The 13,959-nt window shown below is 39.1% G+C and overlaps 1 protein-coding gene across 1 annotated transcript; it reads left to right on the top strand.

Annotated features, from left to right (window-relative positions):
* The first annotated feature begins 11 nt into the window (after window positions 1–11).
* LOC123165226 (cysteine-rich receptor-like protein kinase 6) lies at window positions 12–615 on the top strand. Its single transcript, XM_044582861.1, has 2 exons — window positions 12–255; window positions 365–615. The coding sequence occupies exons 1-2, from the start codon at window positions 45–47 to the stop codon at window positions 547–549; spliced, it is 396 nt and encodes a 131-aa protein (XP_044438796.1). The 5' UTR covers window positions 12–44; the 3' UTR covers window positions 550–615.
* The last annotated feature ends 13,344 nt before the right edge of the window (window positions 616–13,959 follow it).

The raw sequence follows: 13,959 nt of genomic DNA, 5'->3' as shown, positions 1-13,959 counted from the left end.
TGTACGATAAGGCTTACCCCAAGATTTACTCGTGCACGCCGGACATGACGGCGGCCGACTGCCGGACCTGCCTCCGGGACATAATTGGGGAATTTACCCCCGAGTATTTTGTCGGGAAGCCAGGCGGGAGAGTCTTCCGTGTGCGCTGCAACTTCCGGTTCGAGACGTATTCTTTCTTCTCTGGGCACCCACTGCTACAACTCCCGGCCATGTTGCCGCCTTCGCCGGCGCCGGCGCCAGCGGCGACCGGAGAAGGTGAGTTTCAGAAACACAAGTGACCCCTCCCGCTGGCACTTATGGTTGTTTGGTTCCTGCTTGATTGGTGGCTATGATTAAGATGCGCCTCGTCTGTATTTGTTTGCAGGAGAAACAAGACATAGGAGGACAGGTTTGGTCTTGGCCATTACACTGCCTATAGCTGCCGCACTACTGCTTCTCATTGTAACGTGCGTTTGCTTTTGGAGGAGAAAACTGGCAAAGAGAAAGCCCTCAGTACAATGTAAGCTGAGTTTATTTTTTCTTTTTCAATTCAACTGCAAGCTAAGATAACCCTTATATGAAACTATTTACCAAAATAAACAGTTAAAAACTAATAAAGTATGGGGTATTTCTACACTTTAGCCGTCGTAGTTTTATAAAAAGCTCCTGATGTTTTTTAAATAACCCGTGGTCAAGTATTAAGTCCCTCTTCTTTCTCTCCATCTGTTGGGTTTTGGCCCAACTTCTGTATCCAGTGTCGCGCGCATCTGGGCGCTGGTTAGTATTCCACATTCATCTATAGTAGACCCCGTTCACTCTATTTTCAGATCGTTTAGGTCCCTGGTCTTTATTATTTACAAAGAATATGTTAAGATGATCAATGCTATCACTTTGCAACCGTAACTCGGATTAAAATAATTTATATATGTCGTTTGACCAGAAAAATGCTTAGTTCCAACCGTGCTATTAGTGCTCCTGTTAACTAATATAAAGTTCTTTTTATGGCATGACCTCATTTAACCTAATTAATTGCATTGAAATATTAAATGTTTTCTACCTCATTTAAATTGGCTACATATGTTCAATAAACTATGTCAGAAGGGCCTACAGTGCACCTTTTTTTTCTCTAAAGACTAAGGAGTAGCAAATATGTGTGTGTGTGTGTGCGCGCGCGCGCGTGTGTGTGTGTGTTTACCCCATTTAAAATTGCTATACATGTTAAATAAAATATGTTAGGAGAGCATGCACTGCAGACTAAGGAGTAGCAAAAAATATCTGTGCTTTATGAGATTAGAACTCATGACCCACAAGGCCCCAACCAGCTGACCTAGCATGTGCTTGTGCTAAAAAATAGATTTATTATTTAATTAAAAATTCTTGCTTTGACTCTTTGCACGAGAATACATCAATTTATTTACATTTGCACGGGCTAGCATTGTTGAATAAGAATATCCTGGTGATTAATATTATTTTTTACAAATAACATGCCATATTAGACCATTGCATCTAAGCAGAGAAATGGACTTTATAAGAAAATTATTTAGATCCTCTAAAACTTTTGCAACTAAGTAGAAGAATGGTCAATATAAGAAATTGAGTATAAGAGCTTATAGTGTTGTTTGGTAGAAACTTACTAATATTCTCTAAAGGTGTCCAGTAAAATACAGTAGAACAAACAGCACAATTATGATCAGGTATAAAGTCACATATACTCTTCCAATGGAATGTTTTATTCTAAAATATTATAATATGGTAGTGTTATTCATTTGATCAAGTACTTAGCTAGTACTCAGCTTGATACGTAGCTACCCATAAAAGTTCATGTTCCACATTGCCATGGGAATTAAGGACAACGGACATGAAATTTTTTGAATGTTGCAAGTTACTTCATCCTTAGTCTCAAATAGATAAACTGAGTCGATAAGTCAATGCTTTTGAAGTTTCACGAAGTATTTATACAGAAATATGAAGATAAACGATACCAAATCAATATGATTGTATCCAATATATATTGTTAATGTATTGTTGATTTATTTTTCAATATACTTTGTCAAAATTGAAATAATTGACTTTTAAAATGAATTTATATGCCATCTTTAGGGAAAGAGGGAGTATATAGAAATAGAGACCCATGCATTCTTTAATTTCAATCATATGCATGTGTTTTTCTAATTTGAGTACATTTTCATAATATTTAAGTGACATAGCACGCATACGAAAACAACCATACATCATCTACTCTTGGATTGTCAATGGGCCCCATGGGCCAATATATAGATTTGCCAGTTGTTAATATTTTACTTACATAACAGCAATACGAAAAAACAATGCACCATACACTACTGAACTGACCAAGAGCCCAAATCTAAATTTGGAGGTTGTTAATAAAGAATGTATATTTATATCTTTTTTTTTACTTTCTTTTGTATCTGCTTCGTTGCAGGAACATGCTATAGAATTTAGTAGGTATATATATAAGCATGATGTAACATGTGGCCAACTACGAAAATATGATCTGAAATATGACTCAGATATGAAAACGCAATACAGGTTCCACTTTTAATCAATTAACCTATTTAAATCCTTATAATAAACAGCATCATGTATCATGGAGAGAAAGGGAAATATTTGTTCGACAATGATGTCGTCTTTAACAAAATAGTAGTGAGCCTATCTGTAGAAAAATATTCTACATAGTGATGAGGTCTCCACTAACTGCCCGAAATAACTACATACACAATTCGCCAATATTTTGATGGTAATTGGTTACCCGAGGTGCGCGCTACTGCTGCTGCTATTTCCAGCAAGAGGCCATGATGTATCTTCATGTATCTACGAAACAAACATGTCTTGGAAGTGTCAAGGCAAGATATAGGTGCACCAACGTATTATATGTTAATTTTCAGAATTAGAAGTAACGATTAACGGCATGATATGTTCATTAAGGGCATGTTGTCCCAGGAAATAAAGCGCAACTATCTAGGTACATGAAACTCTTAGCCTAGGTATGTCTGCATGAGATATTACAACTTACTCCTGTCGTATACAACTTCCTACAAACTTAAAGCCACATATATCCATTTCCTCAATTGCCATTGTCGACCATGGCCTCTTCTCTACTCCCGACCACTCGATGCAAATTTAATCCAAACCGAGTTTGGTGCGATCGATATAATCCAGTCTAGGAATTTGCTGTTGTTGCAATACGCAGATCGGATGTCTATACTTAAATCGTTTTCTACGTGGAAACATTGAAAAACCAATTGTGATATTTCATATGCAAAAAGTAATAGGTGATGGGAGCACCCAACACTATTTAAACAGACAGTAGAATAAAACATGTGAAAGATATTTACTAAAACAGTCTTACTGCCAGTATATATCTATATTCAGATAAAACTAAGAAGATCTAGCAAGAATTACCAAGACTATGTGACATGGATGCATAAATTTCACAAAGAAAGATTAAGATCATTGGAGACTATAGTGTGTCAAAAGCCTAATGATAATAAAATTTCAGTGCTAGAAAGAAAATAATCGCAGCTAGTACTTAGTAACACATATAAAAAATAGAGTAGCTTCAGATTGTCGTTTTGAAAGAACAATTGGTGAGCATGCCAGTGAGCTATCAGGTAGCTGAAGGGGAGCAGTCAATGTAAGCTGCAGATACCAGTACATCTATAGGAAAAGTAGCATCTAATTGTATCACATAAGGGAATCGAATCTCATGCCAAGATATATAAGGTCTGCATCATGGCCACACATATGCTTTGTTACAATCAGTGGAGTCAATCTGTCAGAGAAGCTCGTGTCTTGATATAGGTTAGTACCTGGATACCTAGAATGTGGTGATGGAAGCCTGGGGCTGGTAATGTGGAAATAGATGGTTCAGCCAGAGCGACATCTCCACATGTGTTTTACATATAGAAAATAAGATAGTTGTTACTTACCTGAAGTAGTAACTCGCAACATTTTAATCATGCTGAAGGGTAGAAATTATTGCGTACTTATCAATTTCAGTTAGTCTTTTCGAAACAAAAAAAAATCAGTTATTGTGTTCAACTGCAAACATGAGTGCAGAATTAATCTAACAGATAATGTCGTCCTCATCCAAATGCATGATTATCAAAATGTGGTATGAAACTGTAAGATTTCAGTTAAGTCAGGAAATCAAAGGATTATTGTCACACTGCTATAAAACCCAAAAATGCTAGATCAGTAAGCAACTTCTATGGAACTCAAGCCAAAAGTTCTGGTCGCTTAGCCTTCTTAGGAGAAATGACACTAATAGCTGCTATATTTTGTCATCAGTATAGATTCTGGATTCAGCCATTTATGCAAGAGGACATATAAAAGATGTATTGGGTAATTTAAAATTAGTATATTCTAGTTTTCTAAGCATAGCAAGATAGCAATACAGAATGAGTCAAAGAAACAAACATAAGTGCATGTGCATCGTACCAAGAAACAATGGATCTATACATTGATATTCCCAAAGAAAATGATGTAATTATCGGGCAACATGAAGAGGAATTCGGAGAGGTAGAAACCTATGGAGAGGAGAATTGATTCCATACCTACAAAAGCCAAAACTGTTATCAATAAACTGACCATCCTGAAATTGGATGTAGTTAAAATCACTTGAAAATTCTGGATGAAGATTGTACATCATATTTGCAATCTATTTACAAATAGTATGGTAGTGCTTAAGTTTGCTCACATAACATTTTTTACGGTTCCTGTTCTATAGTACTGTTTTCAGAAGTAGATATAAATTTTTTACAGTTCATGTTCTAGAGTATTGTTTTCAGAAGTAGATATAGTTGTTTTACAGTTCCTGTTCTGGAGTACTGTTTCCATAAGTAGATATGTTGTGATGGTCTAAACATTCTATTATGCACAACGGAACACAGGAATCTACTAATTTTAGAAAAACAAAATTGGCCGACAATATTTTGATCATTATCAATGCAAACAGCCCCGGCCTTCAAATATGGAAATCACTAAGAGGGCTGTCTGATATCGTAGCTGACAATATATTAATATAGGTAGCATCTCTAAAATCATAACATTGGAATTAAAAAGTATAGATCATGCACATTATTAGAAATAAACCTAGGCAATATGGATTTCATTATTATATTTGCAGGAAAGTTTCATATGCGTGGATGACTAAGTACGCCATACATCTAGCTTTACTTTTTGCATGTGCGACAATTTAAAATCTTGCTGATCTACCATGGAAAGATTATGCACTATATATTCCATGGTACCACACAGATACTCTAAGAAATAGCGTTTACTCGTCGAAGAAACATACAAAATAAAAATTCTCTCCATAGGAACAGTCAACTAATTCTGTTGTCTAGCAAATACGGTTGCATGGGAAGACATAGGTGTAAAGTTTCCAATAAACAGTCTATGTAAACTGGGTCGTGGGTGCTTGATGTATATGCAGTTTAACAAAAACTTACTGTGGGGGAGCCACTTTAGGCGATGCCGAACACCTATGTGCTTCTCCTCCACTCCCCAAAACGTATAATCTGATAAAGAGAAGAGAAGCGCTGAAATATAGACACGTGAATACCTAGTTTTTCTTGATGAGATGTTATGTATCAAGGCGACTAATTAATTTCTCGCTCAGGATATGAACTTGAATAGGGTTTGGAGTGTGAGTTGCGGTGCAACTAGTCCAACGTAATTCCTCAGCTCGGAACCTCGGGTTTCCATGGCGGCTTCCTTTCTTCAAACACTCATGGATACACCTCCACATCTGATCCATCAACCATACTGGATCTGAAAACTAATAATAAGAGGAGGATTAAAGGTTTGGGAGGAAGGAGAAGAGAGATGGGGTTGATGAACTAACGGATTTAAAACTGACGGATTTAATTAGTGTTGATGAACTAACGTGAATTCGTGGCCCATAGGTAATTAATAACTGTTCATATAGAGATTTTTTTCCTCCGTATGATTTTCAAATTTAAATTAAAAAACATGAATCATGGCAGATAGATGATTATCAACATGCAAATTTGGTTTTAGATTATTTTGAAGTGTCCAATATATAAACTGAGGTCGGGCAAACCAGATGCACCACACTCTCAAGTGCACATCATAACTTTTTGAAAACTTTGTGGTTGTTGATTTTGGGTCGTAAGTTTCAATGTTAAGACGGAACTTTTGCTAAGTTGGCACAACTGCAGCGCCGACTTATTGATTATTAGTTATTCATTATTCTCAGTTCAATTTCATTTTCAATAGTTCTTTCACAAAAATGGATGGGCGCGGCAACGCGTGCCTTCATGTTCTAGTAGGAATAGGAAAAAAGGAAGAAAATTGACAATAATAATAATAAAAGAAAAAAAAAGTTAGGGGAAAAGTGGAAAAAAAAAGAAAAGGAAAAGAATAGACATAGAATATAAAGGTAAATGGATAAAAATATCTGTACTTATTTACAAAAGTGAAAATGTTCATAATTATATTTACTTTATTTAAAGAACAACTTAAAAGGGAAAATAAAAATATTCATAATTATATTTATTTTATTTATAGATAATAACAAGGAGGAATTTTTTTATTAAACTATATGTAAATATTCAAAAATAAGTAAAGAGAAAATGGAATAGAAAAAGTAAAATATTAGAAAATAAAAAAATTAAACTGAAACAAAAACTGATGTAAGAAACCAAAATAAGAAACCCACGTATTCCATTCCACACTAGGAACTAGGAAGCACATATGCGCATGAGCATATTGGGCCAGCCTAGCACATATTGATGCCGCATCAGATTGCATGTGCATCATTTGTATATCCATGATCAAGAGGTGTTGAATCCACAAAGCTATGGAAGTTAGATTCGTATTGATAAGAGGAGATCTAAAATGAGCATTAACATATTTATGGATAAAGAGGGCATTAATACAAGGATATCCAAAATCAGGATATGTATTCATGCAGAGCTAAGCACTAATAATTTGAATAATATATGGCCAAGCTGCATACTGCATTTCTGAACCGCCAATGCATATGTGCATAGAATGGAAAATATTCATTTCGATATCCATGTCAAGATGTGTTGCATTTATGGCTATGCACTAGAAGTATTAGTAACAAGATATCCGAAGTGAGTGTCAACAGCTCTGTGCACAACCAAACTGGATACTGCATTCATGAACCCCACTATATAAACTTTATAAATACATGCTTAGGCATCCATCAAACCGCACATCCATTTCAGCCTTAGGCATTGCCTACACACTTATCCTCACCACTCCTACTTTCAATAAATTCAAGGTTTCTAGCCGGCCTTGCAACAATGGCAGTAGCACAAACGACCACCATCTTCTCCTCTGCCATCATCATCGTGCTCTTTTCCTCGTCAATTGTTGCTCATACTAGCGGTGATGTTGGTGGCAAGCCGAAGGCAGCCGATTTCGTGACAGAAGCATGCAAGAACGCTACAGCCAACTATGACAAAGAAATTCACCTCACGGAGAAATTCTGTGTCTCGACCCTCCGGTCGGACAACCAAAGCGGCAAGGCTAAGGACCTTCATGACCTGGCACTCATTGGCGTAGACATCCTCAAAGCACGTGTCGTCACAGCCAATGGTAAGGTCCAAGAAATGTTGCACAAAGCCAAATCTGGCATGTCGAGGGCGCGCCGACTCACTTTCTGCAAGCTGGACTATGACGTGACGGTGAGCATCACGAACGTCACTAGTAGAAAAAGGGTCTTTTGTCCCGGTTTATAAGGGCCTTGAGTCCCGGTTATGGAACCAGGAGTAAAGGGTCGTTACCTAAAGCCTCCCCTTTTAGTCCCGTTTCTTACACGAACCGGGACTAAAGGCCGTCCACGTGGCCGCAGCCTGGAGCTCCACCTTTAGTCCCGGTTGGTGTCAACCGGGACTAAAGGAAATTTTATGATTTTTTTTTGAATTTTTTTTTGAATTTTTTTTTTGATTTTCAAATTTCTGAATTATTTTAACCTCTAATCTCTAATCATCACCCCTCATCATTGCTCAATTTAACCTCTAATCTCTAATCATCCCTCATCATTCTAAATCATCTAACTTCCCGGACGGTCACCCATCTTCTCACTACTCCAGCCTGAGCACGCTTAACTACCGGGTTCTATTCTCCCTCGTTTTCAAGTCTGCACTTGTTGTTTTCCTGACAATAGTAAGATGTCAATCCTATTAACCCTCAGGAATTTAGCTTGAGCATGAAGTCACACATTTCACTGTTTGAGTTTTGAAACTATTGTTTTAAAAAACAATAATTATTTAGTAACACTAATATTTTTGAATAAGTAGTTTGACCACACTTTGACCACAGTTTGACCAGATTTGACCAAAATTCAAAAAAACTGAAATAATTATTTAGTAACACTAATATTTCTTGAATAATTAGTTTGACCATTGTTTGACCATAGTTTGACCAGATTTGACCATAATTCAAAGAAACTAAAATAACTATTTAGTAACACTAATATTTCTTGAATAAGTAGTTTGACCATAGTTTGACCACAGTTTGACCAAATTTGACCAAAATTCAAAAAAATGAAATAATTATTTAGTAACACTAATATTCTTGAATAATAAGTTTGACCATTGTTTGACCATAGTTTGACCACAGTTTGACCAGATTTGACCAAAATTCAAAAAAACTGAAATAATTATTTAGTAACACTAATATTCTTGAATTATTATTTAGTAACACTAATACTTCTTGAATAAGTAGTTCGACCATAGTTTGACCAGATTTAACAAAAATTCAAAAAAAACAGAAATTTGAGCATAACTTTTTTCCTTTTAGAATTTGAGCATTCTAAAAATTTGCAAACAAGCCGTAGGCGGTCAAAATCAGATGTGGATTTTCGTGCTGAACATTTTGATATATTATACGTTTTTTTTCTGACATCGTATGCAAAAGTTATAGCCGTTTTACATTTTCCCTAAACTTTTTGCAAAACATGTCCAAATTTAAGTTTTTAAATTTTCCTAACTAGTACATGTAGTAACATAACTACATCTGGAAGGATTTTAATTTTTGAAGTTTGTATCATTTTATTTTGCTTTTTACAAAACTGAAAAGGCGATCCACGGTTCGTGCCATGAACCGATACTAATGCCTCAAACCCCATATGGGCATCGCACCCTTTAGTCCCGGTTCGTGTCTCAAACCAGGACTAAAGGGCTCAGGTGAACCGGGACTAATGCCTTAGCCGCAGGAACCGGGACCAATGCTCACATTAGTCCCGGTTCATGACTGAACCGGGACTAATGTGAATATTGCCCTGTGACCAAAGCCCTGTTTTCTACTAATGCGTCTGCACCGCCTTGCTGAAGGACTACCGTGGCGCTGACGGTGGTGACAACGACGGGCCGCCGTCTTTTATGCTCCCTCACTCTGTGGAGCAGGTGAACATCCTCAGCGGTTACTGCGGGCATGAGCTTCTGGATATGCCGGGGCTTCATGCGTTGTTCAACGAGAATCTTGACTAGAGTATGCTGGCCCACCTCAACATGGCCTTGCTAGCACCATATAGAGACAACGATTCATAATATGTATTTTAGCCTGAGTGGTGTATGCTGCTTCATTTAGAATACTAATAATAATGAGAGGTTGCCACATCTTATTCTATTGAGAAGTAACTATTTCTCCACCAGTTTCTGAACCACTGAATCTATGCAGTGATTTGTGCTGAATCTATTTATTTTACGCATGTAATTTTAGTTGCATGCTCATAGCCTACGCGCAACTACAGTTGCATAAATGCCTATCTATGCACAACTGCATCTCTATGGCCAGCACACGATTACACATATGTCGCCTTTTCGCTTTTTATTCTTTTTGTAGATGAACGTTTTATATTTTTTATGTGCTCTTATTTTCATTTTCTTCTGACACGTTAACTATAGTTGCACGTCACTAGTAGAAAAAGAGGCTTCCATACGCCCCATTAGTCCCTAAAATAATTGAACCGCGACAAAAAGGGTCTTTAGTCGCGGTTCGGGAGGAGACCCGCGACCAACTATCTGGGCCCAGCGCGCTCGGTCGACAGCTGGCGGACGGGAGGGGCTTTAGTCCCGGTTGGCCTGGCCAACCGGGACTAAAGGTCCCCGAAGGCCTTTAGTCGCGGTTGGCCAGGCCAACCGGAACTAAAGGCCCATCCCTGTATATAGGACTCAGCTCACTTCACAATATTCAGAAGGGGGTGGTGGGTTTGCTTTTGGTTCCTCCTATGCACACAAGGTGTTCGATGAAATGCCCGAGAGCCTGAAACAAACATGATATGAAGTGTCCGAGCCACACTTGAGCTTTCTCATTTATTTTTCCTCCGCGATCGCGGTTAGCAACTTGAACCTTTCATGTGTCATTGATAAAATATGCATGTGTGTAGTTCATTGTTTAATTTGTATTATTTCTAGCTAGTTAGTTTAACAAATGCATGATGGTTAATTATATACTTTATATAATAATAATGCAGATGAATCGGCAATGGATGTACGGTCCCCGACTCTCCGGCGAGTTCACTACGGGTTTGAAAGATTTCCTCGTAGTGGCAAATGCGAACAAGCAGCGAGGTTTTATTATCTGTCCATGTGCTGTCTGTAAGAATCAGAAGGGTTACTCCTCCTCAAGAGACGTTCACATGCACCTGCTTCGGCACGGTTTCATGCGAAGCTATAATTGTTGGACCAAGCATGGAGAAAGAGGGGTTAGAATGGAAGAAGATGAAGAAGGGGATGATATCGATGACAACTATCATGATCATTTCGGTGATACTTTCATGGAGGATGATGCTGAAGGTGGGGAAGGGTTAGGTGAAGGTGAAGAAGAGGCACATGATGAGCCCACTGATGATCTTGGTCAGACCATTGCTGATGCACGGAGACGCTGCGAAACTGACAAGGAGAGGGAGAATTTGGATCGCATGTTAGAGGATCACAAAAAGTCGTTGTATCCAGGATGCGATAATAGTCTGAAAAAGCTGGGCTGCACACTGGATTTGCTAAAATGGAAGGCACAGGAAGGTGTAGGTGACTCATCATTTGAAAATTTGCTGAAAATGTTGAAGAATATGTTTCCGAAGAATAACGAGTTGCCCGCCAGTACGTACGAAGCAAAGAAGGTTGTCTGCCCTCTAGGTTTAAGAGGTTCTGAAGATACATGCATGCATTAACGACTGCATCCTCTACCGCGGTGAATACGAGAATTTGAATGAATGCCCTGTATGCACTGCATTGCGTTATAAGATCAGAGGCGATGACCCTGGTGACGATGTTGAGGGCGAGAAACCCAGGAAGAGGGTTCCCGCCAAGGTGATGTGGTATGCTCCTATAATACCACGGTTGAAATGTCTGTTCAGGAACAAAAAGCATGCCAAGTCGTTGCGATGGCACAAAGAGGACCGTAAGTCCGACGGGGAGTTGAGGCACACCACTGATGGAACGCAATGGAGAAAGATCGACAGAGTGTTCAAAGATTTTGCAGCTGACGCAAGGAACATAAGATTTGGTCTAAGTACTGATGGCATGAATCCTTTTGGCGAGCAGAGCTCCAGCCATAGCACCTGGCCCGTGACTCTATGCATCTACAACCTTCCTCCTTGGTTGTGCATGAAGCGGAAGTTCATTATGATGCCAGTGCTCATCCAAGGTCCAAAGCAACCCGGGAACGACATTGATGTGTACCTAAGGCCATTAGTTGATGAACTTTTACAGTTGTGGGGCAGACCTGGTGTACGTGTCTGGGATGAGCACAAAGGAGAAGAATTTGACCTACGAGCGTTGCTTTTTGTAACCATCAACGATTGGCCTGCTCTCAGTAACCTTTCGGGACAGACAAATAAGGGATACAATGCATGCACGCACTGCTTACATGAGACTGAAAGTGTACGTTTGGTTAATTGTAAGAAGAACGTGTACCTGGGTCATCGTCGATTTCTTCCCCGAAATCATAACGTAAGAAAGAAAGGCAAGCATTTCAACGGCAAGGCAGATCACCGGCCGAAGCCTGCGGAACGTACTGGTGCTGAGATATTTGATATGGTCAAGGATTTGAAAGTCATCTTTGGAAAGGGTCCTGGCGGACAATCAGTTCCGCGGGGAGTTGACGGGCACGCACCCATGTGGAAGAAGAAATCTATATTTTGGGAGCTAGAATATTGGAAAGTCCTAGATGTCCGCTCTGCAATCGACGTGATGCATGTTACGAAGAATATTTGCGTGAACCTGCTAAGCTTCTTGGGCGTGTATGGGAAGACAAATGATACAAAGGAAGCACGACAGGACCAGCAACTTTTGAAAGACCCAGATGACCGGCATCCAGAATGGTTTCAAGGTCGTGCCAGCTACGCTCTTACCAAAGAAGAGAAGGTCATTTTTTTTGAATGCCTGAGCAGTATGAAGGTCCCGTCTGGCTTCTCGTCGAATATAAAGGGAATAATAAACATGGCAGAGAAAAAGTTCCAAAACCTGAAGTCTCACGACTGCCACGTGATTATGACGCAATTGCTTCCGATTGCTTTGAGGGGGCTCCTACCGGAAAATGTTCGAGTAGCCATTGTGAAGCTATGTGCATTCCTCAATGCAATCTCTCAGAAGGTAATCAATCTAGAAGATCTACCACGGTTACAGAACGATGTGGTCCAATGCCTTGTCAGTTTCGAGTTGGTGTTCCCACCATCCTTCTTCGATATTATGACGCACCTCCTGCTCCACCTAGTCGAAGAGATTTCCATTCTCGGTCCTGTATTTCTACACAATATGTTCCCCTTTGAGAGGTTCATGGGAGTATTAAAGAAATATGTTCGTAACCGTGCTAGGCCAGAAGGAAGCATCGTCAAGGGCTATGGAAATGAGGAGGTAATTGAGTTCTGTATTGACTATGTTCCTGACCTTAAGCCGATTGGTATTCCTCAATCGCGGCACGAGGGGAGACTAAGTGGAAAAGGCACGATCGGAAGGAAATCAACGATATGTATGGACGGTCATTCTATGACTGAAGCACACCACACAGTTCTGCAAAATTCCAGCTTGGTGGCTCCGTACTTCGAGCAACACAAGAATATTTTACGCTCGGACAACCCGGGAAAGCCTGAATCCTGGATTAGAAAGGCCCACATGGAGACTTTCGGCAGTTGGTTGCGAAAACATTTAATGAATGACAATGATGTTGGAGATCAGCTGTACATGTTGGCCAAGAAACCATCTTCGACTATAACGATTTTCCAAGGGTACGAGATAAATGGGAATACATTTTACACCATCGCCCAAGATAAAAAGAGCACCAACCAAAACAGTGGTGTCCGCTTTGATGCAGCAACCGAGAATGGGCAAAAGGTCACATATTATGGTTACATAGAGGAGATATGGGAACTTGACTATGGACCCTCCTTTAAGGTCCCTTTGTTCCGGTGCAAATGGTTCAAGCTAACAGGAGGTGGGGTAAAGGTGGACGAGCAATACGGAATGACAATGGTGGATTTCAACAATCTTGGTTACCTTGACGAACCATTCATCCTTGCCAAAGATGTCGCTCAGGTTTTTTATTTGAAGGACATGAGTAGCAAACCGAGGAAACAGAAAGATAAGAAAACGATCAGTACATCATGCGATGATCCAAAGCGCCACATTGTTCTTTCAGGGAAAAGAAACATCGTGGGAGTGGAGGACAAGACAGACATGTCAGAAGATTATAATATGTTTGGTGAAATTCCGCCCTTTAAAGTGAACACTCACCCAAGCATTAAGTTAAATGATGAGGATGCTCCATGGATACGGCACAATCGTAAGCAAACAGGGACACAAGGGAAGAATTGATGTGTAATAATTTATTGTACCAAACTTTGTTGAATGGATCATGTGAATTAAAACGTTGGATCATGTGTAATGAATTAGTTTTATTTTATTGAATTTTTTGATATATTATTTCTATTTTTAAGATTTTAAAATGAATTAGTTTTATTTT

Source organism: Triticum aestivum, chromosome 7D (assembly GCF_018294505.1).
Source record: "Triticum aestivum cultivar Chinese Spring chromosome 7D, IWGSC CS RefSeq v2.1, whole genome shotgun sequence".
NCBI lineage: Eukaryota > Viridiplantae > Streptophyta > Magnoliopsida > Poales > Poaceae > Triticum > Triticum aestivum.
This window is presented reverse-complemented; position numbering and strand designations above follow the sequence as displayed.